Here is a 26,859-nt window from a genome sequence, read left to right as displayed (position 1 = left end):
GATTTCTTTTGTTTTTAAATTTCTTTAAAATATAATATTTTTTTTAAAGAAATTTAAAAGGTAAAATATATAAAAGTATAATAAAATATAGAATATAAAACATAATATACATTTTTACGAAATTTAGAAACATGAAACATAATTTTAATCAAATTTCTTGGCTTTTAATTTTAAATTCTTGACGTATTAAAAAAAAAAAAAAGAAAAATCTCGTCGAGTTCGATGACAGGAAGAAACACTGTTGTGCCGATTCTCGGAACGGCGAAAAACAGCGATATCGGAGTATTCTCAATTCCCGCTAGCGAGCGCTGGCGTAATCAGGCGCAGTCGCGCAGTGCAAGAGTTGGAAGAGTGCAAGCTGCGGTTAAGCTGTCGTAGCTGTTGATCGCGGGGATATGGGAAAATGTATTTGAAGCGCACGTCGAAGCTGCTGGACCTCACGGTGTCGCGCACCACCGCGGACGTGGATCTGCGCGACCTGACGTGCCCGATATGCCGCGGGATCCTGATCGAGCCAGTGACGCTGCCGTGCACACATAACCTCTGCCTGCGCTGCCTGCAAGGTACGTTCGAGCACAACAGCCTGAGCTGCCCGCTCTGCCGGGTCCGGGTGGGCTCCTGGGTGCGCACCGCCACCAGGTCCGAGACGCTGGTAAACCACGGTCTCTGGCAGCTGATCAGGTCCAAGTTTCCGAAGGAGGTCGAGAACAAGCACAATGGTGAGGAGGGGGACCTCGGCTTGGACGCTGGTGAGTGAGACGCGCATATATATATATGCGTGCATATACACGTATAAACCCCGCGCGCGCCCGCGCAATCCTGCACGCACACGCACACACTCGTGCGTCCCAGCAATAAACAAATGTAACATAACCTAAGCGATTTGTGTTTACTTGTCGGGATGACATTTCGCGTGCTTCTGATAGATGCTCCTGCGGATTATGTAATCTCGATCCTTTAATCCGCAGCCTTACCTCGCTCCGTTTTCTTTAACGCAATTTTCAGTTTTAACACGCATCAGCGGTTGTGATTGTTCCTTAACTTTTGTTGAACTTATTAATATAAAATTATTGTAATTGAAGAATAAGTAGTGTGTGTTGCGTGTCAAGCGTGTTGATTTTTGTTACGAGATACCACAGAAGAGTATTTTCCTTTTATGCAGATTATGCGGCGAATAGAATACTCAGTGCGGCTGGAGAGATACACCGGGAGTACAAGGCTCAACTTCAAAAGGTCGAGGAAGAGAGGCGCCGTCAGAGGCAGGTCGAACAGATAGCCAGCGAGGCTTTGATTCAGCAGATTCAGGCGGAGGAGAAGCAGTTGTTGCTGGCGCAGCTGGCGCAGGATCAGCTGCTGGCTAAGACTCTGGCCAAGCAGCAGCGAAAGGAAGCCGCCCAGAAGGAAGCTACAAAGTGTTACAACGAGTGTTTGTCGGTGCCGAGTTACGCCTTTAACGAGTCCAAGTTTAACTATCCGACTATACGTGTAAATAATGTCGAGACAACGCCGCAAACCGAAACTGCACGCTTGGAAGGCAGGCACATGGGTCTTCCTGAATCTCTCAGAGACAGCTCGAAAACGAGGCAAATAAATATGTTGTCTAAGGTAGACGTGTATTATGGTGTACGCGGCTCTAAGGAGGCAAACACGTCCGGTGTGTACAAAAATCCGGCCACGTATTGTTGCCAGAAACAAATGCCCGTTTATAACGCCGTCGCGAAGAAACTTCAATCCAAGTTTACCCAACCTTGCACCTCAAATTATTCCATGGAGCCTGGCTGCTCCACGTCCAGGGCTTACGCGACGGAGACTAAGGAGGAGTTGCGAGTGCCGAGTGACGTGGTGAACAGCAAGAAGAAGAGTCTCGGGGTGGAGGTGTGCATGACGCTGGCCGACGACGACGAGAGGATAGGCAGCGCCGAGAGTTCCGGCAGTCACGACAGCATAAATCAGGAGATTCATCATTTCAAGCCGATCAAGACGGTGCCGAGAACGAAATTGCTAATTTCTTCAGGTATTTATCTGTCAAAATGAAGGAGAGAAAGTGAATTTATTTGATAGTGTAATAGTTTGTGCAAAAAAATCTTTTTTTAATATTTTTATGTTTATGTATCTGCTTCCAGATGGAAAACAGATAGATCCGAAATTGATTAGGGTGGTCCCGATTTTAAAGAAAGTGTCTAACGCAGTGCCAAAACCTCCATCGCCGACACACGTGAAACTTATCGGATGCTCTTGGAGCGCTTTCAGAGGTAATTTATAAATATTCGCATGCATATATTATCATGTTACATAGATACTTTTATATGACTAATTAAATTCTTAATTAAAATTGTCTAAAGATATGAGCCTATGTGTTTTTATTTAATTGTAAGATGTTGTTACAGGTAAAATAAGACAGGACGCAAAGGAAAAGCACGCTGCGCACAGTCTGAAGGATAATACGGGGATATTAATCGACCAGAAGCCATCAACGTCGCTAATTCATTCTCAAACGGTTTCGAATAAGTCGACGACGAAGCCTCAGACAAACGACGCTATCCGCCGACTCAATTTTATACCCGAACCGTCGTTCGATAGTAACAAAAATTACACGAAGAATACAAGTAAAATAATCAATGGCGCTAAAGTGATTAAGAAGCTGTTGGACGATGAAGTGGACGCGGGAAGAACGCGCGATAAGGCTTTGAGGACGAACGTGCGAAACGGTATGGTAGCGAAATATAAACGGCATAGAAACCTACGGAGCAGAAAGGAAACCAGACTTACCGTGAACGTGACGGATGAAGAGGAGGCCGAGCCGACGGGCTCCAATTCGTCATTCAGTAAAACAAGTTCGCAAACCGGCGAGCGAGACGGTGACGATGACGTAGCTGTTGAAAATATAGCGGAACGAATTAAAAGGAGGAAAGAAAACGCAGGGAAGAAGACGCTGGAGCCAGGAACGGAATCCAGTGCGTCTAAAAGAAGCAGAAAAACAACGAGGAAGAAAGCGTTACCTGAGAGGATAGCGGTGGATCGAGCTACGTTCTCGACATCTCAAGAGAGTACGGAAGTCGGCGGCAATTCCATGAAAAGTCCCGCGAAGCGGCGAAAAAAGAGCAGCTCTCAGAACAATACGGAGAATCTTGGGAAGAACGATCTCTCGACGGACGCTGTGCCCGGCTTGAGGAAGTCCGCGCGAAACTTGACGAGGATTTCTTCCATGGCAAGCGAGTCGGATAACAAGAGTAACAAGAGTAATAACAAGTTTAATTACGACTCGCCGCCGGAGTCCTGCGACGAGACGGATCAGCGCGTCCCGGAGAACGACGACGCCGTCTGCGTCGGCAGACTTCTCTCGGACGAGGAAGTGATCGAAGAGCAGCAGCGGATCGAGCGATTGTTGCTACAGGAACGAGAGGACTTCGAGGTGGCTCGTCGCTTGCAGGCCCAGTACGACGAGATGGAGCGAATAGCCGGACGCACCAGACGCTCGAGGCAGGCCACCGAGAGAAGCGATGTGAATTTGCGTGAGGTCGACGCGGCGAGGACGGTTCGTAGGACGAGCGGGGTGCGCAGAGCCGCGAAACGGAAGTCGATTGTCGGTCGAGTCGCGAGTACCGCGGCCATGGGGACGCGCGGTAGGCCGAAACGCATGAAAATCACGGTTGACACGCGCGAGGATGAGACGCGCACACGATAATCGGCACCGCCACAGCGCGTGAGAACTTGAAAACCCTCCACACACAAAATTGGATGTTCCTATAAGCCATACGTTTGACGAAAGAGGATTCGACTTGTGACTTTTGTACAGTGTCTTGTGTATTTTTTAACAAATCATTTGCCGTATCGAATATGTACCTGGATACATCGCGAGAGTATGAACGAAGGAAGCGGTTTTTGGCTCTTCTTGGATTGTTGTAACGTCCGTTTCCGGTGTCCACACGAAGGAACGTCTGTTGTGCTCGTTTTTTTGTTCCTAACGCATCGTTCGTGCACGTTTTGACAACATGGAAAACGCGGTTTGTGCTCATGTACAATACGCCCTGGAACGACCGGCCTAAATTTTAACAAATCTTGACCGACAGATTTCTTTTTTAGCGAGATAATTTTTTAAGATTGAGGTTGGCGTTTCTCCGGGACACCTCGGCCGGGATTCGTAGTCGGACCTTGTATTTAAGACCGTCTTAAGTAATGTTTTAAGACGCTATAGCCGGTATTCATAGTCAGATCTTATTTCAAGAACGTCTTAAGTAATATCTTAAGATGCTAATACGGCTCTGTGATTGGTTAATGACATCTTAAGATTGTACTTAAGATGTCATAAACCAATCTTAAATATAAGATTCGACTGCGAATACCGGCCCTGGTAGCTTTTGATTAGTCTTCGAAAGAGTGAAATTATCGCATTATAATCAAAACGAAGAGTGACAATATTTTAGCGAGACGTTGTTACATTTAACTTGAGGGCGAAAAGGAATCGAGTGCATGCCTGCAATATTGACGGCGAGAGATAGCTGCGAGGTTGAAACTGTAGTTTTATACAGCGATTACATTTATTTTTTAAGAGAGCTTGTCTATTTAAGTAGACTTAAGTCGCCACTCATTATAGCACTCCCATAACAATATTATAATAGGTATATGTAAATTAATTGGCTTCTTTCTTCAAAGTTCGATTATGCTGACAGCTGGTCTTTGGTTCCTTCGCTTTCAGCAAAACGCTAAATCGCGTAGTGACGAGCGCCGCATGACGTGTTGTTGACGTCGTTGTCGCGGTTTCAGACGAAAATTTTCTATGGAGAGCCGTTTTATCGCGAGATACGTGTATTTATATTTCTATGTGTCGTTCTCGTGAAAGTTAGTCAAAATCGAAGGAGATTTAATCGAGTTTTTTAAATAGAAAAAAAAAAAGAGATCGGGGAATTGTTTAAAAAACTCGATTATTTTTAATTAATTTTTAACTAACGTTCACGAGGACCATTTTTACGTGTAAAGTTTGTTACGTGACATTTATACAGATACACTGAGAAAGGATTATGATGAGTAATCGTGTATAGCGTTAAAAGAGAGACTATATGTTTGATAGAATCCGCTTGATATCGCAATCGCGTCTACTGTCAGCTTCGACGGCCTTGATTATCATACCGCAATCGAATTAATTGTTATAAATTAAGTGTTATATTAAGAGAGGATTTATACACTGTGCGCGATCGTGTGTGATGGACTTAATTCGACGGGCGCAGAGGCTAAGAAACGTAGTTCGCGAGCTACAGTTCCTTCACAGCTCACACAGTTCCGTTTCTTTTCTTTTTTTTTTTTTTTTTTTCGTAGGCTCGAATTCTCTCTCGCCCGTGCACGTTGATTATATAATTCATTCGTATCGTAACATATTCTACCAAGTATTTCTTTTTTAATTTTTTTTCGAAAGGGGAATATGGACACAAATTCGCGTCCATGCCTTTCGCGCTTCTCCCACTTGTGATACTATCGCAGTATTTTACATTTGAAATTCGTCCTTAAGTCTTTATCGTTACTGCCGATAGTATTTTGCTCTGAAATGCTGTCGCAGGTGAGCTCGCGTTTCGTATACTTGTAATAGCGAACAGATACTTCTAATAGATCTTTATAATTTAACGTATATATTCTGGGGCTAGCGCAATTTCTTCTCGTGGAAATTTACTGTTGATCGGGAAAATGGTCAATTTTATCAGAAATATTTTTTATTTGACTCGAGTCGGACCGATCGAGTTCTTCACGCGAAAATAATCCATTATTCTGACGGTAAATCAAATCGAAGATACTCTCGGTGCAATGCAGCCATAATCCCTCTCCTCAAGTCTCACAAAAGAGAGAGAGATTCTTTGCCGGACGTTATCTGAATACAGAATGTTCTCTTTAATGTCCATATTTTTAAGTATAGGGAGGATATTCGTAAAGAGGATGGCAGTGTGGTAAAGAAACAGAAACTACAAACGGCTGGGGGAAGACATTCGGATTCGGGAAACGATTTTAACGAGCCGCGGGTATATTTTTGTCTCCCGAAACAACTGGGGAAAAAAATAAAAAAGAAGGCGGTCTTTCATTCCGAGCTATTCTACGACAAATCCAGAATTTGCGAATTCAAAGAGGCTTCCGAAAGTTTCCTCGTTAGTGCGGGATAAACGGGAGCAACAAAGGGAAACACGATTGCGAAAGGGAGGATGTTTTCATCACTCCTGTGCTACTGACCTTCCATGGTTTTTTCTTCTATTCATGATTTAATTTAAACGCGACGTATACATATATTTGCCGTTAAAATATATTACACACACGAATTGTTTGTTATCCGCTGCATGAATAGTCTTTCAACTATCTATTTTTTTTCTTAATACGTGAATTTTAAGTATATAAAATATATGGCACGCGTGTATCGCGAGTATGTTTAATAATTAATATAACGTAATGTGTAATAAGTAATTGCGAGGAGATGAAATAAAGTCGGTCGATATCGTTAGGGAATCGCACGAATATATTACATATGGACTAATCTAACAATAATATATAGTGTAAAGAAAAGCGCATGGAATTTATGGAATAAATCATAGAGAATGTATAGAGAAGATATTTAGTTATAGAGCACGACAGGATAACGTCGAATATTACATATTGATAATGAATAAGTAGCGCATCGTGAGAGAAAGACAGATTAAAGCGAGCCCCGTAATCCATAAACTCGGAATGAATGAAACACACTCATTATGGATTTTTAGGGAGAGTCATTTTTATATTATGTCATATGGTTTTGCGCAATAGAAGACGTAGCAAGAGAGCAACGGAAGCCTACGAGAAATCGCGGTTTTTTCTCTTGATATGTTTTATATGTGAAAAAAACGAATAAATGACTGTAACTATTCTAAAAAGTGTGCGTCATTTATTTGGCAGCGTGCCAAAGGATCCTCTCTGTCTTGTACGAAAAATGATTGTCAACGCTTTAATAAGCAAACGATATTATCGAGATCTATTATAAGGTATTTCAAGGTGATTAATTTTTCGCTAAAATTCTCCCCTGAATAAGGAAAAGCATTTTAATGCAATAAGGATGACACAAGTAGGATAAAATTTTCTTTTCGGGCTATATAAGAATATAATCTAATAATATTAATGCAATAATAATCTAACAATGTTGTTTTTGCGAAAATTAAATACGTACGATGATTTCGCGACATTATAACTATATCTTGATTTATAATTTAATTATAAATTTGTTGTTCTTCGGGATGTGCGACGAAAAATTGTTATGCACATTGCGTGATAATTCGGTTAAGGGTATCGCGAAGGTAAATATCTTTTCTTACGCAATGAGATTAGCGAGTTATAACGATATACGTTATAACAAGCAGAGAATCTTCGTCCATACAAAATAAGAGAGACACTCATAAAGTTACGCAAGGGATCTAATTAAGGGCTGCGACACACTGTATCTTTTCAAAGTTGAGTATTTTGTTTCTTTTGATAACATTTCTCACACATTAGAATTTGTAGGAGTAAAAAATGTATTATTTAACGAATAATATAAAACTTTTTACTAAAAGTTATGTACAAGATGTTCTCAAAACTAAAGGGTGATGTTTGATATTTTTATACGAAAAATATTAAAATATGTGTAATATTAAAATATAATTAATAACATGTTATATATACTATGTTATTTTCTCCTAACATATAGGAATTACAATTTTTAGAAATAAACAGATCAACAAATTCGATAACAGAAGCTATAATTTAAGATCCCGATACTTTTATATTTTTGATAATATCTTGCGATTTTCGATAACTTGAAACCTTATTATTTCATTCATTAGTAACCCTTTAACGAGAGTCGCAAATGAGTGATCCGATACGCGTCTAGCCAGGATATTGGTGATAATAAAGCATTTTTATGAGTTCCGGAAAAGTCGCATATATACAATTAATTTGTAAAATGTGACACGATTATCTTGCTGAAAAACAGTCGATGTTTTTTTTTCTTTAATATTTCTCCATTTTTGCGGCTTAGATTATTGAGTTCTATATTTATGTAAGGATTAAATAGAAAACAATACGATCGTAATGCAGCCGTATTACATGACTGATTCGTAACAGGCAGCAAATGATAATTGCGATTTCTTATTATCCCTCCGCGATTAAAAGAAACTAAAAAGAAACCCTCTCTCGCAGGGGACCGCCGAAAGAAAACAGCACAATGCAGGTATACTTATGCGGCTTGCGCGCGTAATTGCTGGCGATCGCTACAATTGCGACAGCTTAACACCAACAACACACTCGTTGCGTCACGTATCGCCGTGAAACAGCGGGAGCCGATATTCTCGCCGCGCCTCGCACTTTCCGTCGCACGTCCCATCAACCCTATTTTCTCCGACGAACTTCGTCTCACCCGGGTACTTTTGCCCTGAGATTATACGGACCGTGGTAGAAACAACCGTATAATCCCATTGTTGCCCCCGCAACTTGATTGTGGCCTTCCTGAATAGATCCGATGATTACCGCATGAGTTACATCGCGGAACCTTCCGCCGGGCTCTTATAACGTGGCCCTTCTTTCCCTTTTACAAACTTGTCCGTCCGATTTCGTAATCGTTTATTTTTTATTAACCCCTTCGTTGGCATTGACGCAAAAGTGCGTCAACCTTTTTTTTCCTACAACTCGCTCCGATTTGGCATCCAAGTCTTACACGGGGGTTTTTGGGGTCGCTGATTACGAATCTGAATTCAAAATTTGCAAATTCAAAATGGCGGATCCAAAATGGCGGATAAAAATGCAAAAAATTACTTGATTGGGATGAAATTTGCCATTTTGAATTTTCGAATTTTAAGTTCAGATTCGTAATCAGGGGCCTCAAAAACCCCAGGGTACAAATTTTCAGGATAAAAAATTTTCCTGCCATTTTGGGCACTTTTTGTCGAATTCTCTCTCCCAACGAAGGAGTTAAAAGCGCGACGTCTCCCCTCCGGCGTCGTTACTTTACTTAGAAAGCACGATGCGAGTCTCGCATCGCAAATTTGCACACTTGCCACCCTTTTTTCCTCACGTAATCAATCCGTCAGTAATGCCTGCGATTCAATTACATCGTAATTAGCTCGGAAGTATGTATACGATCCAATGTATATCGCCGTTGTGTTACATCTGTAATTGAAAGTGACATCTCGATTGAATTTTCATGTGCGAGTCAAGCGATAAACCGTGTATTGTTCCCCGGATCTATTAGGCTCTCCCTGTGATGAATAGTTAAATATATGTTTCATTTAACACACGAAGCCTATTTTAATCGGGCAAACACAAGTTCGTTACGCAAGCCAGAGGTTTTGCAGATCAATATAGTAACCTCGTCCCACAGTCCCGGCGCGGGCGCTTTAAATCGATAACAAATGGTTATGCAAAATGTATAAACAATTTGTCGACTGAATACGTAACGCGTTGGAGGGAACTTGCTTTCTATTTGTTAACCTATTGCACAAATATATAGTCGTTAAGTAATCTGTTCTTTAGCTATAACTTCCAATTTGTTATATTTTTAAGAATTACAATGCTAATATAGAAATTGCCTTTCCTGCAGTAAAAATAATCTTAAATCTTATCATTAGAAGGATCGATTCTGCAGAGTCGGCCGAACTTTTGAAAAACATCGCGAGGACAGATTTGTCCCCGATTCGATATTTTTTTGGCAACTTTTCAATTCAGCATCGAACCCCCGCTGAGAGAAGAATTTAAATAACAAAAATTTCTATTAAAATTTGTTCAATCTGCAGTTCTTCAAATAACATGGTCACTCTCTAAAATTGTTTCCTTAAAATGCAAAAGAATAAAAACTATCTCGGTAATTAGAACGCCTTTAAATCTTTCCGATATTTAAAGGACCCAGAGGGAGGAAAATCTGCAAGTTTCTAAGGCCATTTCGGCGAAATTTTGAGGCACCTTGCGCGAGGATCCCGGATCTTTCGAAGCTCTGCATTAGAAACAGACGGCCTCGGGCGGACCGAGATGAGGAGAAAAAGCGCTCGCGAGAGCGAGAGGCAGCGAGAGGTGTTCTCCTGAGCGGCCACGGCGGCTGCAACGTGACCGCGGCACCACGTGACCCGCGCAGCCAATTGGATCTGCCGCGGATCGACGGTCACGTTGCACTCGGCGTGGCTCGTTCACCCCGCACGCTCCTGCACGCTGCCCCCTCGTCCATCGGCCCCCTTCGACAATTCGCACTTCGCATATGCGATCGGCTGTCAGCGCGGTGCGGTGCGCTTTTTCGGTCCCGCGACATATCGCTTGTCTATTCGTTCACTGGTGCGATCGTGTGAAATAAAAAGAAGAAGAAAAGAAGAAACGGGAAGAGTGATTGGTGAACGCGCGCGACGAGCGAAGCGCGATCGTCGAGTTTGCGAGTGCGAGCCCGAGCCTTTTGCGCGGAACTCGCTAGCCGCGCAAACAGTGAATTATCGTTATCGCTATCATTTGCTTCTGGAATTAAAAGGCTCGGTGGCGCCGATTATTCATATCAATTGTGACGGGACGATTAGCGCGCGAGAACGACAGCGAGCGCGTCGTCGATTCAGCGAGTGCCGCGAGTGAATCATCGAATTAATAATTCAGCCGTGCGAAATCGGACAGTTAACTAGAGCCTCCCGTGATGATCGGCAGCGGTGACTCACGAATGAATCACTGAATTTGCGACGAAGCGAAAAATCCAAAAGTCCGCGCAGGAGAAATGAGTGTCGCGGCTGACGAACCTGCAGTGACGATTTGAGTTCCGCGATCCGATATCGATCTCGCCCGCTCGTTGAATCTGAGGAACCGAACCGTCGCGTCGTAGGGCTTCGCGGACTTGCTTAAATCGCCGGCGGGAACTCACGGAGGGTTGTATCGCGACGATGCGCGCTCCGCGGCGAGTCCGCCCCGCCGGCCGCGAGTGCATCTCATAGCGGCCCGCGGATTTCTGCGGTGGATCGCGGTGGGTCACATTGCCCCGGCTCTTCTAACTCGGCGGCGCTTTCACCGGCCGCTTCAACGAAAGTAAGAGCTAGAGAAAGCGGTTACGTATAGAATCGCAATCCATTCGAATAGCGATCAAGGCGTTTCGATGGGTCACTTCCTCCCCCGCCTAAGTTACTATTACAATTAATGTGCAACTAATTAATATTGATATACATATAATATAATTAGATATTTAATTATATATATAATTATTATATCAAATTAATATACATAAATACAAAATGCTTTTTGTTAAACAAAATGTTAATACTTATATGGGAGTAACTTTTTTAGAGAAACAAGAAATCATAGTAACAAATGTATTTTGTCTTCAAAGAGTCTCCACTTGTCATCATTCTTGGAACACATTCTGTCAACACATTCTTGGAATCTTCTCCAGGTGGTCTCCAAAACCCTGAGGCACATTTCTTTGGATATTGTTGCAATCACATTTGCAATTTTCTGTCAGAGAACTTGCACGTTGCAACGATAGTGAACAAGTGACTCTTTGAAGACAAAATACATTTGTTACTATAATTTCTTTTTTTTCTAAAAAAACATTAACATTTTTTTGAAGCACTTTGTATAACAATTAATATACAATAATTATTACATCGTTATACAAACACACAATCTACCAGGTTCCTCTACATACACGATATGCTTAGATCTGACTCTGCAAAACTTGGAAAAATGCGACACAAATATTTCATTTCTTTGTAATTTTAATTTCCACGGATATTAATATTCCCAAATTGTTTGAAACTCAAGACAGTACGTTTAAAAAATTAACTTTTTAGATACAACTTTAACCAACTCAGATCTTTCTGCTCAACTTACTGCAGTTCCGACATGATTAATTTTCCGCGCCGGGATATTAAGGGAAAAAAAAAAACACTTTGATCTAAGATATATTAAATAAGCAGTCAATCCGCAACGTGTTGAGAGAGGATGATCGGTGAATAATGTATACGGCGTAATCCATTAATCGTCGCGTGAGGGCCGTGAGGAATTAATAATCCCTGTCATACGATAGCAAGAAGAAACGCGACATTGAGAATTTACGGAAGAAAATTTATGGAAAATTCTCCGTCATTAATTATGGAATCATTAGTTCCATTAATGTTGCCGGAGCCTGCGGGGTTTCCGTCATTCGGGTGCGCTGAACCATGTCGGTCCAGGAACAGGTGTTTAATCGTCCCCGCACGAGGGTTTAACTTATTGACTCGTCTACTCGATACGGAGCGGATACTTTCGGAGCGGAATGGATGTTTCCAACTCGGTCCCCGGCTCTCGACCCTTATCAATTAACGCGTACAAGGGGGTTGCCGAAATGTCGCTCGCACCGTCGGCGTCGGCGTCGTTACGCCGGCAGCGTTTTGTCACGGAAAACGGAACGCAGAGACGGCGACGGACGTGTGCGTTTAGTCACTGTCGTGTCGCTGCCGCTAAACACTGATCCATCAAAGTACCAGTTCAGTCACGGCCGAGCCTCTCTCGGCTCTCGCCGGCTCTCGCTCTTTTTGTCGCTGCTCGATAGGCAAATAACGCGAACGTCTTCCTCGCGACGACGCGACTTCACGAGTTCCCTATCGCTTTTTTATTCCGAACGACTTTCTGCGAGATACGATTTACACGTTATTCGTGATGCACGTGACGTACGCGTGAAAATTGATCTCGGGATACAACGTCGGCGGCGATAAAAGTGCCCGGTCGAAATCAATGGGGAAACAAAGCGAGCGTTAAAATAAACAGGGATTTAAATGAAATGTAAAATTTCGCTGGATTTAACGGGCAAAAATTATTTATCGCGCGATAACACGAGTGACGCTACAGGTGGTTAATTAAATTTATATGCAATAAGTAAAATCCCCGCTTGTCTTGATTGTATTAATCGTTAGCAGAGTACACTCTTCCATCGAGTGTATCCCCGGAAGCGTGTAACGATAAGCTGTCAGGTGTGAATTACATTCGATCTAAACATAGTTTCATGTACGAGTGTTTGTACGCTTGCATCGCTATAATTAGCCGTCGTCGGCAACGATAATCTTATGCAATATCGAGACTCGCCGTTTTTTTTTTCAATTTTATCTCTCTAAAAGCAAGACTGTAACAAGCCTATGCACCCGGTAATTCATTCGAGTGGGCTCCGGAATATAAAATTTATCGAAAAAGCACTGATATGTAACTCCGAAGTTTTTTGGAGCAGATAAAAAGAGGATAACTTCTACGTATATATTAAATCCCTTAAGCGGATTCCAAATATTATACTTTTTGCTTCAGCGTTTATACTAGAGTGCCAATATTTATAATAAAAATAAAATCTAATCGACACAACGCATATAACAATAAAAAAAGTTATCATATCGATTTTTGTAAAGTAGAGAATCGTTGCGTCATATTCTCTATATTTAATCGTCAGGACACTTTTCGGGACGTCTCAGGAACTCCAGAAATTTCTGGAGAAGAGCCGGAATTCCATTATCGAAACTTTGAGAGCTGACTGCTAACTGCGCGGAAATAAAATAAATGCAGCGGCCAGTTTAGCCCGTATTTCGCCGGTCGTCTCGAATTTCTGAACGGAATCCTCTGCGGTCAGTAAAGGCGAGTGCACGCGCGAGTCCATCGACATTATCGCGAACGTCGAGAGAGCGCGAGAGCTCTCCCCACTTACATCATAACTCAGGCCGAGGGAAAGACGGTTATGTCAGCGCGCGGCTACGACGTAACGCCTTTTCCTGGTTTATATAGATCACTCGTTCTCAAACGCTAATTCTGTACGCGATTCTCTTTCGAGCCTGACAGAGATAGCCCCGAAGTGTATTTGTATCGTTTTCTTCTAGCTAGTTTTGAATTTCTGCTGGCTCTTCAGCAATATCAGCGGCGTTTTCAGCAACGCGGAAGCTGCGTCGCTTATCATCTTCACGAGATTAACCCTCTAATATTTTAGGGAATGTTTTATTATATTCAATTATTTAATTATGTATTAAATTATACAATTACTGTATCAAATTAACATATCTATAATATAAACAGAGTGATTCAAAAAAATGTTAAATTAATTTATAGTAGAACGGCGGAACTTTTTTAGAGAAACAGAACCGAAAACACAAGCTGTCATAGTAACAAATGTATTTTGTCTTCAAAGAGTGAATATTTCAGGGAAGGAACGAATCTCTTCTTCGCCAAGTTCGACGACGACGCGCTCTTTTCGCGCGTCAAATACTTGAAGACGATGCTCTTTTCATAAATGATCCGGCGCACGAAAAGTTTATTTTAGCGGGGAATACATAAATATTTGAGGTACGGGGTCTCCTTTTTCGCCGGGAGACCCTCGGGAGATTAAAGTTAATCCTGCGACGTGAAACAAGTCCGCCTCCTCCTCGCCCGCTCCGATCGCCTCTCTGTTCTCTCTGTGTGTCGGAATTAAAGTTTCTTTTCTGTTGTGGTCTCTTTCGCGAGAGGAGTTTCCTCGGGAAAATTGCTGCGACGCCACCACCGTGAACCAGCGCGGCGAGACGGTCGCAAACATCCGCGGACATGATCGAGACGGCGGATGATCACGATCGCCAAGTTACGATCGACGTATCGTATCGGCTTTAGTGCCTCGTGTATACGCGGCATACGCGCATACACACACTCTCTTTCTCTCTGAGAATGTTCTCGGAAGAAGTTATCGGAGAAACGGTGGGATAATTCCATCAAAAAACGATAAATTTCGATTATATTGCCGCTTCCATGCGGCGCGGCGATGATGTAATAGCGGAACTTTAAATGGAGTTAAGACGGGCGAGTCGGCGATGTTGACGCCTCACGACGACGATATAACGGTACAATTGTCCATAATAATTTAACGTACTTGCAGAGAATCATCGGCGATGAATTAGATCGCAAAATGGTCCGAGTGGACGTGGGCAGACGGTCGTCCAGCGTCTAGTATATATAGGTAAAGACGAGTTGGACGGACGGCTGACGCGTCAAGCGGTATTCTACTGTCAATCTTTTCCTGGTGAGCTTAGGCATTGCCAGAACAAATAAAACGTTCGCATAAATGTACATGCTTTTTAGCTAGATATATCGAATCTATTATCGATCTTGATAAATCTGCCGCGCCACTTAAAAACTGACTTTCTCCGTAACGCCGAAGACATTATATCGGTTAACGCATTAATGCACCTCGTGCTTCAGCAACCCCCTTTGCTTTTCCGCATACGCGTCCGCGTCGCGGGAGGAATGAATTCCTGCAATAAATTACTGCAAAACGCACGTCGGTCTCCCCTCGCTCCCCCCCTCCTCGGCTCATGAATAACGCGGCAAAAGATAGCCTTCGTCTGAGGGCTAATCTCGCGGCGGTTTCGCTGCCGTTGCTGGAAAACGACACACACGGAACTCGCGACGATGCAACGGCGCGGCGCAGCAGCGTAACCAACATTCAGGTCACTCTCGTTCGCCCCGCGTCTCCCCCCTTCCGCCCTTTCTGCCCCTGTCCGCGGAGGAACTTCAAAGGATCGATCTTGATTACCTTGCTCTGCTGACGGCGTTCGCCCCGGAATAATAAATTGCTCTATCTCCGCCTCTACGTGCTGACATTAATAAATAATTGACAATTAATAATGAGAGAAGAGAATGCGTCAATTATCGGAGTAAATAGAAAAAAAATTTTTTTTTCAAGATGAGACGCATGATATACGGCATTTATGCGATGTATAATTGTATGTAGATTTTAATTTTTAATGTTGTCTTGATTGAAAATCGCGTCTCTACTCCCCGCGTCGGAGACCGTTAGCTACGCCACTGGTGCACCGGATATAAACGTGCCTGAGGGGTAAAATTAATGCACCCATGTCGCTCTGGCCCCTTCGGTTGCCAGGGAAATCAACCGTATATCGCGGAGACGATCCGCCACTCCGTCGAGATTTCGTTAACTGCCCCCGATGCCGCGGGACATGGAATCCGCGGATCTGCGGAGCTGTGATTTTCTTTCTCTCGAGACCAGAAATGACGGCTGATTGAATTTATCTCGAAAAGGAATAGCTCTTATTTGTGTAATAATGAAAGAGAGAAAGAGAGGGAGTTTATACTATATATAAAGTTACAGCTATAACATTTTATCTCTGTGGGGAGCAAATAGGTAGAAACGTGGATCGCGGAGAAGATTGCGCATCTATATACGGTTCCAAATTGACGAGCATCTTATAAATTTATTTTTACCCCTTATCCTGTCTCTCGCGGATGAGAGAGAATTTTTCGAGAAGCATGTTTCGCGTGTCTTCAAGTAAACCTCCATCCCGAAATAATGTGCACACGTGCTCGCATACAATGGATACGCTAATTTCGCTTTACAATGGAGTTCACGACATCGTATGAATCATTGAGCGGCGACAAAACCACGTTGTTGCAATAGTTTCGCGATAGCGCGTCGAGTGTCTCGCGTCAAAATTCAGCGCCGCAATACGAATAGAACGTCAAGGATCTGTTGAAGAATGAGTTATCGGAGTTATGTCTCCGATAAGCAACAAAACTAAGCTCGTAGTAGTGTAATCTTGCAAAAATTGGATTTTTGGTATTTCAAAGATTTAACTGTCGTTGACTATTCTAACAACAATGCTTCTTAAACCCAAATAAAAGATGTGTCGTTAATTATTATTATTAGACAGAAATGAAAGAAAAGCGTAGTAAAATCATAAAAATATAAAATAAATTAGAAAAATCGCGTCTAAAAATGCAAACGTGTAAGATCGGAGATTTTGATTACAATTATCTCTCGCTATAGATCGACTGATAACGGAAATTGACGGAAAAAATATGTAATTCTCCAACGTAGATTGAGGATAAACGATCTTTAAAGCGCTAATAATCGTTCTCGTCCCCGCGGATGGCGAAACACCAGATCGGAGTGGGCCAATTGAGAGACGCGGTTCCTTCGAGAGAGCGTCTTGCAGAAGTAAATCCGGCGGCAACCGAGAAAATCGAATTTTCCGCACGGCATGATGCTCCGCCGAGGATCGAAGCGGAAGTTCTGCTGCCTCAAGGTCGCCGTGTGCAGACCGATTTATTTTCCGGTTTAGCGGTGAAGCAAAAGGGAAGGTAGACGGATCCTTTAGTGTGCGTTTCGGGGCGGACGAGAGTGCAAGGTACATCATTTGTAAGGACTCCCACGGTGATCGATTCGCCGTACTTGTTCGGGCTTCGAGAGCACCGTCGTATCGGGCTCCTTTTAAGATATCGATAGCGCAAGGAAATTCAAGACGTGCGTTTTTCAGCACTGATCTGCCGAAAAATCGAGAGGCGATCCCGTAGCGGCGAATGTCGAATGAGTTTTCCTGCGTGGAGTATTTTCTAAAAAGTTACAAGTAATATAAAAATAAATCGAAGAAGGAAGAGAATTATGTGTCTTTGGCGGATTAAATCGTAGGTATATAACTATCCGAGAAAACTTTATCACGATTAATTTCAAGCGGCGTTTAAAATAAAAACCGGTGATAAGGAATACACAAGGTTTACACAAAGAATTCGACTAGGACTGAGGAACTTTGTGAAGGAACTTGCTCGCGGGCGATTTCTAAAACACCCCGTGAATAAACGTTCCGTCAATTTGTTGTAATAATATAATTAATTTATTGCAATTGCAAGTAGAATAGCAATGGAAATTGCTTTTGCGCGCTGAGTCAACTATAATTAAGGATGTCTACTCTGCGAAGGGTGTACTGAGAAAAGATGACGGGAAGTACTAACAACGAGATGGGCCAGGGGGTGACCTCGGGAGTTCGAAGCGACGGCGGGAAGCACACGGTTCACTGGTTCCGTAAAGGACTCCGGCTGCACGACAACCCCTCGTTGAGGGAGGGTCTCGCGGGGGCGTCCACTTTCCGGTGCGTCTTCGTCCTGGACCCCTGGTTCGCCGGAAGTACCAACATTGGCATCAATAAATGGAGGTGAGCGACCGCGATGACCCGTGGGATCGCGGAAACGTGATCGATACGCGTCGGGTCTGAAAGTGGAATAACTCAACGGGGCGCATTGGCGCCGGTCTTTTGCATCGTTGTTAATACAGCGGATAAAATTCGGTTTTTTTTCCTATAAATTTTCGCTCCATTTTATTTTATTATTTTACTTGGACCGGTTTCCAAAAAATCGGTAACTAAAAATTATACACTTTATGGCAATCTTCAAAAAATTCTACCCCTATTTCATATATAATTCTTTAAGATTCGGTCCATTAACGAATGAGTAGTTCGCGGACAGACAGACAGACAAAAAGTCGAGTTTTATATTACAGTATGATTTTACTTTCCCTCTGCTATTTCTCGGTTTTCCAAATTTTGTTGTAAATAAACAATGGTCGTTTAGCGCGTCGTCGCGAATGATCGCGATAAATCAAGCTCGTCTTTTCGCGTATTAGGTTTAGATGATATTACGACGACGGTAGAGAGTTACGACTATTTAATTCGTCGATAATGGCGAGTCGATACTGTTCCACAAACGGCGCCCCGTAGATCTTTGTTGCATCCGCGTAATCTCGATGCATTTACTGCGACAGACATTCGAGCGCGGCTTTCCAGTCGTCGATCATTTGTCATGTTGATTAAGCGTTATGTAACCGTTTCCTAAGCGATCGCTTAGAGCTTAGATGTTGTCGATAATCCTACTGAATCACGGTTGACAAGGAAGACATTAGCGGCGACGTGGACTAAAAATGAGTCAAACGGCAAACGGCAAATGTTGACGCGCGCATTCGTATATCGCGTTGCTTTTAATGATAAAAAAGTTACTTCTCAGTTACTACAACAGCGCTAAATTCAATCGCACAGAGGAGATATTTAACAAAGTTATAGTTTTCCATCTTCTGCAATTTTACGCGCACGACAATTTTTTTATTATACTATTGTGAAAAAGTCAATTGAAAATTGTATTTTAATTTCCATCTTGTTAATAAAAATTATAATTATATATTGTAATCCATATTTTTAGAATCTATATGTATATATTTATTTTTACGTTGTCTAAAAAATTATTCAATGATTTTCTGCGACCGCTGATCGATTTGCTTTACGTGCGATCCGACAGATTCCTGCTGCAATGTTTAGAAGATCTGGACTGTTCTCTGAGGAAACTAAATTCCCGGCTGTTCGTGATCCGGGGACAGCCGGCCGACGCGCTTCCCAAGCTCTTCAAAGAATGGGGCACGACAAACCTGACTTTCGAGGAGGATCCGGAGCCGTTTGGCCGCGTACGAGATCACAATATCTCAGCCCTCTGTAAGGAGCTCGGTATCTCGGTGGTCCAGAGAGTTTCGCACACTCTTTACAGACTAGATGAGTGAGTTCAAAACTTTTCAATAGCGATTTAATAAGGCTCATTGTATTAATAATATGATTTAACGATGTAAACTTAACACTGGCAAAGCAATCAAAATGACTGGTTAGGTAAAATTTTCAAATTTATAACGGTGCATTTTCCGAGATTTTCTGATTTCTGTTGCAATATGTAAATAATTAAATTGGTCAATTTACTTTTCCCCTTCATCCTTTTTTTCGAAGATGTATAGTATATTTAAATAGCATAAATAGTATAATAAGTATTAATTATCGATAGTGAATGATTAATTTTGTGTTGATAGATTATGCAAATTTATTTAATCAGAATATAGCTCGTAATTAAATCTACAGAATCGTAATTAAAGTTCGACTTTGTAATTATAATTCTGAAATTATTTTTAACGAGACATTCATTAGGAGAAAAAAGCAGAAATATAGGTATATCTTTTAGGAGCTAAAGTTAGTTAGTTACACGTGTGTCCGAGTGTTTAAAATGGAACCTTAGCGTGTACACCCGTTAGGAGTAAATATTACGTTGCAACTTTCGCCATTGTTCTCGCAAGCCATTTCGCGACTCCACCGTTCTCGTCGTCCGGCGTTTCAGGATCATAGAGAGAAATGGTGGGAAACCGCCGTTGACCTATCATCAATTTCAAAACGTCGTCGCCGGCATGGACCCGCCAGAACCGCCGGTACCGACGGTGACTGCCGCCTGCATCGGCAGCGCCTATACACCCCTGAAGGACGACCACGACGACCATTACGGAGTACCCACCCTCGAGGAACTCGGTGAGGAAAGATCGATTTTTCTCCGAGCAGGTTTCAACGTTTCAGAGTTAAGAGTTTGTCATCCCGTGAAACAGGACGTAACAAATCGTCAAAATAATAACTCATTAATTGCGAATCGTTACGAAACAGAGACTCTCAGAATATCGGAATAACGGCGGCTTTTTTTTCATGAACTTTGAGTTCAGGAAAAATCAACTCGACCGATTATCAAAATGAAGGGCAGAGACTGCCAATCCCTCAGTACAAACTAGATATAACTGGAACACTCGGCCGGGACGTTGTTTCGCGGTGATATATCAGGTAATAACGAGATGTGCATTTCGAATAGAATATCCCGGGCCGGGCAACTGGCGGGGATTAAGCGCGAGTCCGTTTCGCGCTTTGCCATGGAGAATTCATTCGCGGCAGATTAGTCGATGCAGCATTAATGCGCTGTCCGTATGAGGGAGCAATCGGGTATTATTTCACATAAGGTAATTCATCCTGCGCCGACAGCGCGTCGTAATCCGTAACCGTTCAAACCGTATTACGTACTCCGCATCACTCGCGGCGAAATACGAGGTGATCCGATCGATTATTAATTACCTCGGCTGGATTGTTCTTATTATTAAGCGTCAGGCGTCTTAAAAGTCTCCTCCGGCGCGGCGCAATAGCCCGTTTTACCGTTGACACGTAGCTCCACAGTATATAGGAGTCAGTAACCCTCACTTTCAAATGTCGCGCGTTATTCCGTCATTTCGCGGCTTTTCATTGTTATCAAATGTCAGCGCGTATCCCGAAGGCTTTCAGGCCTTTTTCTCCTGCAATTCTCTGCAATGCCGAAGGGATGAGGAAACAAGACCTTTGAATAACATATATTGTGCTGTACGAAATGTCTACCTACGACTCTTTAATTTCAGTGACAGATGCCTCGGTCGAGTCAACTTTTTCTTAAATAAAACTGTCGAGGCACACCATTCGAGCGCAAAACAATCGAAAACATGGTACTTTTTGCGCAATAAGCTTCTACGACACAATTGAATAGCAATTTATTGTATACGATCAAATTTTTATTTTCGGAATTTTAATATATTAGTTTAAAAAGCCCTAGGAGATCATTCGTCGAGATATTTAATATTATAAAATGAATTTTAATTAGTAACTCGAAATTTTACTAAATATAAAGAGCCGAAAAAAAAATTTTCTTTAATTGGAATGTCAAAATTGGGGTATTTTGATATCGAATTAGGAATGTGTGGACGTCAATTTCGCTGAATTTTTGTCAATTTCCGAAATCTATTCGGAAAAATGAAGCTAATATAAGGTACCGAGTGAAATCGTGTTCCCGACTCACAGAAAAATTGGGGAATACGACTTTATCTCTGTACGAGTTCCCGGTTTTTATGGTTATAGGCTTCGACACGGAAAATCTGTTGCCGCCGATGTGGGTCGGCGGCGAGAGCGAGGCCCTGGCTAGGCTCGAACGTCACCTCGAGAGGAAGGCATGGGTGGCGAGCTTCGGCAGGCCGAAGATGACGCCGCAATCCTTATTACCGAGTCAGACCGGGCTCTCGCCATATCTGCGATTCGGCTGTCTCAGTACGCGGCTGTTTTACTATCAGCTCACCGATTTGTACAAAAAGGTACGAGGCAGGAGCGAAACGATAATGCGAGATGTATTTATCGCGAAATATATCAGCAACTTTTCCCGGGAAAGCCGCTCGCGAGCTTCTATTCTTCGCCGCCTCTCCCTTCCGCCCCGAAACTTCGCGATAATAATTAAACGAAACTTCGGGGACGCGTTAATTGCGCCGCGAGATTTTTATTTCTACAAGAAATCGCGCAAAAGCTGTTCCGTGCGAGAAGTTGGTAATAGTTATGAGGGAATAATGCTCTCGTTGTTTTTCAGCGAGTATTATATTAACGAAAGACTTTTTATTCCGTTCCTGCCTATTTTTTACTCTTAAAGCGACGGTGTTATTTTTTTTATCGCTTTATCAAGCGAATACTTCGTCTTTAAACAATTTTGGAAGTGAATAACTAGTTTTCGGCTTTCCCTATCAACGATGATGTTTCAGATAAAGAAAGCGGTGCCGCCGCTGTCGTTGCACGGGCAGCTTCTCTGGCGCGAATTCTTTTACTGCGCCGCGACGAAGAATCCCAATTTCGATCGGATGCAGGGCAATCCGATTTGCGTGCAGATACCGTGGGACAAGAACGTGGAGGCGCTCGCAAAGTGGGCGAACGTGAGTGATATTTTGCGCGATCGCAAACGGAGTCTGCAAGCGTAACTTTTGCTTCGCAATTTTGCTCGCACAGCGTGACCAAGTAAAAGATTCTGACAGTGTAAAAAAATGTTGTAATAATTACGTTGATTTTCATGAATTCACGGAACTATTAGTTATACAAAGAAGTATTTAATAAACTGAAAATAGCTGTTGTATCAGAGAGACGATACAAAAATTGGATTGAAAAATCCTAAAGACCTTCAAGCGAACTCTGGGAAAAAAAAGACGATTAAGCAACCCACTTTGGGGCCCACGATTAGTAATCAAATTATTTGGATATTGTAATCCTAATTTTATGTGTTTGGACTAGAAATGACACCGCGTAACTAAAAATCGTAATTAGCTATTCTATCTATTTCAAAGATTTTCAAGTTATACTATAGTCAATTCTGTCAATTAGTTCTGTCGATATTCAGTTACGCAAAGATAATTTTCACTTAAGGGGCACTAACCAAAATGTTAAGGCGCTTAACTGTGGGTCAAACCGGTGAAAATTTTTCCCAGAGAAGAGAGTCATCTTGTGTAATGCCAGACTTTTGTAGGTACTTATTATCGCAGCAGAGCGAAATTGCGAGTTGCAGACAATTTCGAAGCTTTTACCGTACTTAACTTTCCTTTTGCGTCCCAGGGTCAGACGGGATTTCCGTGGATTGATGCGATCATGACGCAGCTGCGGGAAGAGGGTTGGATACATCACCTGGCCAGACACGCTGTGGCTTGCTTCTTGACCAGGGGCGACCTTTGGATTTCATGGGAAGAAGGAATGAAGGTAAAATGTCACGGCATGCCTAGCATTTCAATCGACACGCGTTGCCCGTTGAATTACTCTTTCTCTCTCTCTCTATCTCTCTTTTTATCCATTTGTTCTTATCATTAATATACAGACTTCGTAAGAATATTTCTTGTTGCGGGATTTTCTTTTCCCGGAAATACGTGCGGTGCATCCGTTAATATAATATCCAGTTAAAAAAATAAGCAAATAAACTGGTCGCTCTACAAAGCGTATAACTAACAATAAGTCGTATTAATTGTTTCACTCGCTGGAGTAGAAAATAAAATTAGTGAGATGCCTGTTTAATTATACGTGTGAAAAGCGTCAAGCGGATAAATACTAATGTTAAATAATCCCGTAAGTTATGTTTGCTAACTTATTAACTATTTTACTATCTAATGTCTTTCTTTGAGGTGTTCGACGAGCTTCTCTTAGACGCGGACTGGTCCGTCAATGCCGGCATGTGGATGTGGCTGTCGTGCAGTTCGTTCTTCCAACAGTTTTTCCACTGCTACTGCCCCGTACGCTTCGGCAGGAAAGCTGATCCGAACGGCGATTATATCAAGTAATCGATTAAAAAAGCATTTATAAAATTCTTTTTGAAATACAAAAAAAAAACGCGAGAACGACGTATGCGCGAGAAATTCCGGAAAAAATTTCAAACGGGTGCGTTTATCGGCGGTTTTTTTTCCCCATTGAAATAACGTTTACGCTAACGATCGCGTGCACGATGCTATCGGTGCAGTGATTAACGCTCACGCGACGGCCGGACTAAATGGAAATTTTAATCTTGATTGATCTTAATTTGTAATGTATCAGGCGTTAATCTGAGCGAAGCTAAATTCAGCCGCAAGATAGATGGAACGTTAAACAGCTTAGCTCCATTAGAGCTTAATCGTGCAAAAGATCGCGCGTGAACGAATCGTCGGCGTTGACAGCGTTCGATTATCACACTATCAATATTTTTGCAGAATAACGTATTCCCTCAACATTTTTACGGAAAACTCAAACAGCGCAATATGTTCCACTTATTTTCTCCATTTTCTAAACTCTACTCGTTTTCCCGAGTATTTTCATAAATGTTTTATTATACGCGTACGTGTGTTCGTGCATGAGGGATTATTGTCTCTCAGGATAAAATCAATCTTGTTCCGACGATCACAGACGCTACCTGCCGGTGCTGAAGAACTTCCCGACCAGGTACATTCACGAGCCCTGGAACGCGCCGCTCAGTATACAGCACGCCGCCAAGTGCATCATCGGCAAGGAGTACTCGTTGCCGATGGTGAACCACGGCAAGAGCTCGCGCATCAACATCGAGCGGATGAAACAGGTGTACCAGCAGCTGAATAAGTATCGCGGTAACAGTGAGTAAAAATTGTGACCGTTCGACGTCTTAAATTCCGACCGATTGGAACGCGAATCTCTTTTAGCGAAAGTTATTTTAAAGCGATGACTATGATCTAATCGAGATTTTTTTCGCCAGGGACCTCGTTTAAGGGAGAGAACATCGGTGAGTGAACTGATTTCGATTGATAATTAATAGCTCGATTAATTGCATTGTACATAAGATGTTATGGTAACGATATTAATAATGCAATGTGTGATTAATATATGTTTTGTCCAAGGCTTGCTGAACGCATTGCTGGCACCACCGGCGAAGGACAGCGACGAGGAGAAGATGAAGCAGGACTCGTCGAATCGGGATAACGAGCAGAAAATGGAGACCATCAGCAGCCCCACGCAACAGCAACAGCAACAACAGCAACAGTAGTAGCGACAGTCGGTATAGTGATCTGGCTGATCCGTTAACATGACAATGCTGACATTATTCTTTTTCTACGGATTTTAAAGCGAGTTGAAAATTTCAAATGAATTCTACATCTCCAATAATTTTGATTAATCAGCCCCGAGAAGATCCGGCGTTAATTATGATTGACATGAAACGGTGCCTTTTGTACCTCAATTTTTTCCCAGTATTATCGGGAAATAGCTGCCACATATAGTATAAATTCTGTGAATCATGTCTAATATATATAAATGTTAGATATATATAAAATTTTTATACTCTTTGCGATCCCAAGTGATAATTGTTAAAAGTTAATTGTAAAATCGATATCGGATATTCTGTAAAATACGCAGACCTGCAACAAGAGACTGCGACAAGAAACTATTTTTTTAACATTTGCAGAAAAAGTAATAAATGTTTTAGCAGCGAGCGTGTTACTAGAGCGAATCTAATGTTCGCCTAAGATGAGAGATTATCGTTACAACTTGTATATGTATTTTGTCACACAGTTTATATGCAATCTTTAACAATGATGCTTTCTGGCGCGTACTGATTAACAACTGTTGTCCCGTTTAGATTTTTTATGGCTGTAAATCACGTTTGTAAATAATGAATAAGACGTACGTTTTAAAAGACACAATCTATGTATGTAAATGACGTGTCGAGATGTCACTTACCTTTCTCTCCCCTTTCCCAGTCGAATCCCTCTCGTTGTTTTCCTGAGCGCGCCGCACATCCCCCCGACATAACTTTAGATAACTGAATAATAGCTCTCGGAGTAAGTGACGGAAAACGTAACGGAGACACATCGCCTAAGTAATCGTAGCGCTGTGGAATGAACTTCGGTCGACTTGACAAAATGAACATTTAATGGTCTATCTGTCACACTTTGCGCTTTAATGGCACCTCAATCCGGAGATCCTCGATGCAGCTCGACGGGTACCGCCTTTCTGCTACAAAAAGTTGATAACACGGTTTGTCACGGCTATTGTATATCACTATTGCCCACGCGCTTAAACGCTAGACTGAAGCTCGATGCACGCTCTCTCTCTCTCTCTCTCTCTCTTTCTCTCTCTTTCTCTCGCTCTCTCTCTTTCTCTCTCGTCTCTCTCGTCGTTTCGAGACTCGCCTAATTGAGACGTTCACGACTCCGTCACGCGACGGTGCGCTCTTCCGTTTACAAACGGGCACGGTACAACGCATCGCGCGTTCTATAACTCGCGGCTTCGTTATATTCATATATATTGTAGAAGGGAAAACAAAAAACAAAACAAAAAAAAAATGAATATACAATAATGAAATACACGGGATTCGTATACGCACACGCAATATATGCATTGCAATTACGCATATATATGTGTTTGCCGGGATGCGCGTATACCGTCTCTCTCTCTCCCTTTTGTCTCGACGCCGGCGGACAGAACTCATGCCACACAGTCGGTTTTTCTTTATTTTTTTTTCATGTCAACAAATGATATATTTTTAGTGCCTATAGTACTTATGGTTTTACAGTACATTTCTCATTAGATTTAAACAATTACAAATGAACATTCTCAACACTCAAAAACGGAACTAATGTTTCTCACGCATTATTTCTTTCTCTCTCTCTCTCTCTTTCATTCTTCACACACACTCGCACTTTCACTTCTTTCCCATTCTCTCTTTCATTCTCTCGGCTCCCTTTCTTTCTCTCGCGCACTCTTTCTTCGTTAACTTATTTTTTGTGTCACGTGTGTGCCTTACAAACGCTTATATATTTAGTTTTATGTCCTCCTTGCGATAAAAGATCAAAGATTTTTTTTTCTTCTCTGCGAGCGACTCGTGGTCGCAGTAATAAATCTCCATCTCTCTAATAATCGGGACAATATTTAATTATAACCGTTAATAATAATTAATCGTGTTATTTATTCGTCATAGTAACATCATTGTCACGGCGTTTCG

General features: G+C 42.2%; 2 protein-coding genes across 2 annotated transcripts; both read left to right on the top strand.

The window, feature by feature from the left end:
• The first annotated feature begins 80 nt into the window (after positions 1-80).
• On the top strand, positions 81-6,881 carry LOC139821127 (uncharacterized). The gene is made up of 4 exons (XM_071791915.1): positions 81-749; positions 1,163-2,014; positions 2,124-2,252; positions 2,388-6,881. Exons 1-4 carry the CDS (start codon positions 404-406, stop codon positions 3,683-3,685), a joined length of 2,625 nt encoding a protein of 874 aa, XP_071648016.1. The 5' UTR covers positions 81-403; the 3' UTR covers positions 3,686-6,881.
• Positions 6,882-10,161: 3,280 nt separating this feature from the next.
• On the top strand, positions 10,162-25,572 carry Cry2 (cryptochrome 2). The gene is made up of 11 exons (XM_071791925.1): positions 10,162-11,022; positions 17,685-17,918; positions 19,051-19,302; positions 19,906-20,090; positions 21,483-21,712; positions 22,148-22,315; positions 22,986-23,126; positions 23,543-23,694; positions 24,294-24,496; positions 24,616-24,642; positions 24,758-25,572. The coding sequence occupies exons 2-11, from the start codon at positions 17,701-17,703 to the stop codon at positions 24,901-24,903; spliced, it is 1,722 nt and encodes a 573-aa protein (XP_071648026.1). The 5' UTR covers positions 10,162-11,022; positions 17,685-17,700; the 3' UTR covers positions 24,904-25,572.
• Positions 25,573-26,859: the final 1,287 nt, after the last annotated feature.

This window comes from Temnothorax longispinosus, chromosome 10 (genome assembly GCF_030848805.1).
Source record: "Temnothorax longispinosus isolate EJ_2023e chromosome 10, Tlon_JGU_v1, whole genome shotgun sequence".
In the NCBI taxonomy this organism is placed as follows: domain Eukaryota; kingdom Metazoa; phylum Arthropoda; class Insecta; order Hymenoptera; family Formicidae; genus Temnothorax; species Temnothorax longispinosus.
Note: the sequence above shows the minus strand (reverse complement) of the source record. Positions and strands in the feature narration are given on the sequence as shown.